Source organism: Pundamilia nyererei, unplaced genomic scaffold, assembly GCF_000239375.1.
Source record: "Pundamilia nyererei isolate P.nyererei 1_Seehausen unplaced genomic scaffold, PunNye1.0 scaffold00414, whole genome shotgun sequence".
Classification (NCBI taxonomy): domain Eukaryota; kingdom Metazoa; phylum Chordata; class Actinopteri; order Cichliformes; family Cichlidae; genus Pundamilia; species Pundamilia nyererei.
The window spans coordinates 7,834-10,333 of NW_005187815.1; the positions used below are offsets into that span (position 1 = coordinate 7,834).

General features: G+C 40.9%; 1 protein-coding gene across 1 annotated transcript in view; it reads left to right on the plus strand.

Annotated features, from left to right (window-relative positions):
- LOC102197265 (platelet-derived growth factor receptor beta-like) overlaps positions 1-2,500 on the plus strand; it is a 23,139-nt gene that overhangs the window by 7,328 nt on the left and 13,311 nt on the right. Inside the window, 4 exon segments of the mRNA XM_013915970.1 lie at positions 1,623-1,883; positions 2,019-2,149; positions 2,254-2,335; positions 2,420-2,494. Coding sequence (XP_013771424.1) covers positions 1,623-1,883; positions 2,019-2,149; positions 2,254-2,335; positions 2,420-2,494 — 549 coding nt within the window.

Genomic DNA, 2,500 nt, shown 5'->3' on the forward strand with positions numbered 1-2,500 from the left:
TATTCTTTTCCAGGCTTGATCATGTGGAGGTATTTGGAAAACTGTTTTGGCCAGCGGACGACTGTTGTCTTGCAGAAAGTTAAATCAAATGTATGAATTTAACTTTTAACTCAAATGAATTAGTGTGAATCTGGATTAATTTGTGCAAACAAGAAAAATCTACAGCTTTTTGGTCTTGTGATTTAAGCTGGGAAGATTTATGTGTTGATGCTACCTGCTTCATCTCTACGACTGGCTGCTGAGTGATATTTACACCCTGGCTGGATTACAAACTTTAACCCCGTGCTCAACTTTGGCCCAGCATTGATACCTCTTGTTAGTATAATGACCTCTTCTTGGCTTAATGTATGATGGTGGATAAATGAAATATGCAAAGAAAATTTAACTATATTACAAAAGGACATCTATCTTGGAAACATCAAATGACTGGAGCATAACTTGTCAACTAGTCCGAAAATAAGTTATACAGGAACAGTCAAAGACGCACCTTCATGCTCTTCCAGAATTCAAAGTACAGGTTCATTTGAGTATTTAATGTACGGCTCAGCTCTACTGAATTTCAGAGTTTCTAGAGCAGACACAGAGCTCATGTCAAAACAGGCTTCAGGCGCCATTTTAGTGACTTTAACAATATTATAAATGTTAATATCGGTCTAGCTGACATTACGTTATGTACGCAGCACGCAATTGAACCACATATTTTAGAAGCCAAAGTGTTCTAACGTCACTCTCTCTACCTGTCATTTGGCTCGAAACACATATTCACAAATTGCTCAGTGATAAACATATAGTCAGATCATTTACCTAAGCAGTGTGCTTTGTCAAAACTAAGTAACTGTGTTGGTAATGAACACATAAGTATGTTCATTACACTGACATTCTGTTGTGCAATTGTTATTTACTTGTATTTTATAATTTGACTTTACATACTGTTGGGTGGTTTGTAAAGTTTACAATAACTAGTATTATCATTATGCTATATTTTCTAATATATATAATAATCTCAAAAGTAATGCCTTAAAGCCGAAAATAGTAATACTTTATTAAAATGTAAAACTAAAGTACAGTATTTGAATGTGTGTATTGTGCCTGCTGTTTGTTAACTCACCACATTCATAAATGTCTTAATAATAAATTCCATATTCTATTACCACATTATTTGTGATCAGTGGGTTTGCGGGGTTAGGGGTGTTGGGGGTAGGGTCTTTAGGCTTTGGCCCCCACCCCTGCCACCAGTATATTTTTAAGTATTTCTAACTTTTATTTGAATATTCAGTTTCCTACCATCTGCTCTTAAAGGGTAATCACCAGGTAACCCGCCCTCCCCCTTCGCATACACACAAACAAAACACACAGTATAATTCACAGCCTCATTATAGTAAATAAATATTTATGCCATTTTACACCATCAAACTTAGATTGCTAAGGATGAAGAACCTTTTGTTCTTTAAAGAACCATTTGTAATAGCTGAAGAACCATCTACAAAATAATAAGGTTCTTTGACGTATGATGGTTCTTTAGAGAACCATGAAAACATCTGAAGAACCATTTAAGAACCATGATTTTTCTAAGAGTACCTGCATTCCTCGTGATGTTCCGTGTTTACCTGTTCCCCCCTCAGGTCCTGATGAATGGTTTGTCCCATTGGATCTGGGTGTGGTGATGAAGGAGGGAGAGGAAGGCACAATTCCCTGCATGGTGTCCAACCCGAACCTCAATGTCTCGCTGTACGAGCGCCCCAGCAGGAGGCTGATAAGCGGGATGACATATGAGCCGGGGCGTGGCTTCACGGGTCACCTCAATGACACATCATACATGTGCATCGCCACAAACGGAGCTGAGGAGAAGGAGTCGCAGACGTACTACGTCTTCAGCATTATAGGTTTGTGTCTGTCTACCTTCTGATAATGTTTAGTTCACATTTATGCGGAAAGGTTGCCATTCATTCATAAACAAGTCATATTCCTACCTGTCTCCCCTGCTACCTGTATCATTTTTGTGCACCTGCGTATTTCAGTCCCAAAGGTAATGGAAGTGGACCTGACGGTGTCCAGCAGTGTGCTGAAGCAGGGCGAGGTCCTCACAGTAAACTGCACAGTTAGAGACACAGAGATGGTGTTCTTCTCCTGGGGCTTCCCCCGCAGACAGGTACCTGTCTGCCTTCCTGTCTGCTTACCCACCTGTACCTGTCTGTACCTGTCTGCCTACCTGTCTGTCTGGTGTCACCTAACTATGATGATTTTTCTTTGCAGGAAATTGAGCCGCTGACGGACTTCTTGCCCAATCAGATCCGCTCCTTTGTTAACATCACTGCAGCAACAGTGGCAGATTCAGGTAGGGCGCTCGGTGGCTCAGGTAAAGGTGTGCAGCTTGCTGAGAAACTGTGCTGAGGGAAATAATGCCGTACTGTTCCTGCAGGTGTTTATAGCTGCACGGTGCAGGAGACAACACAGGGACAAACTGTGATGAAAAATATCACAATAACAGTGCTGGGTCAGC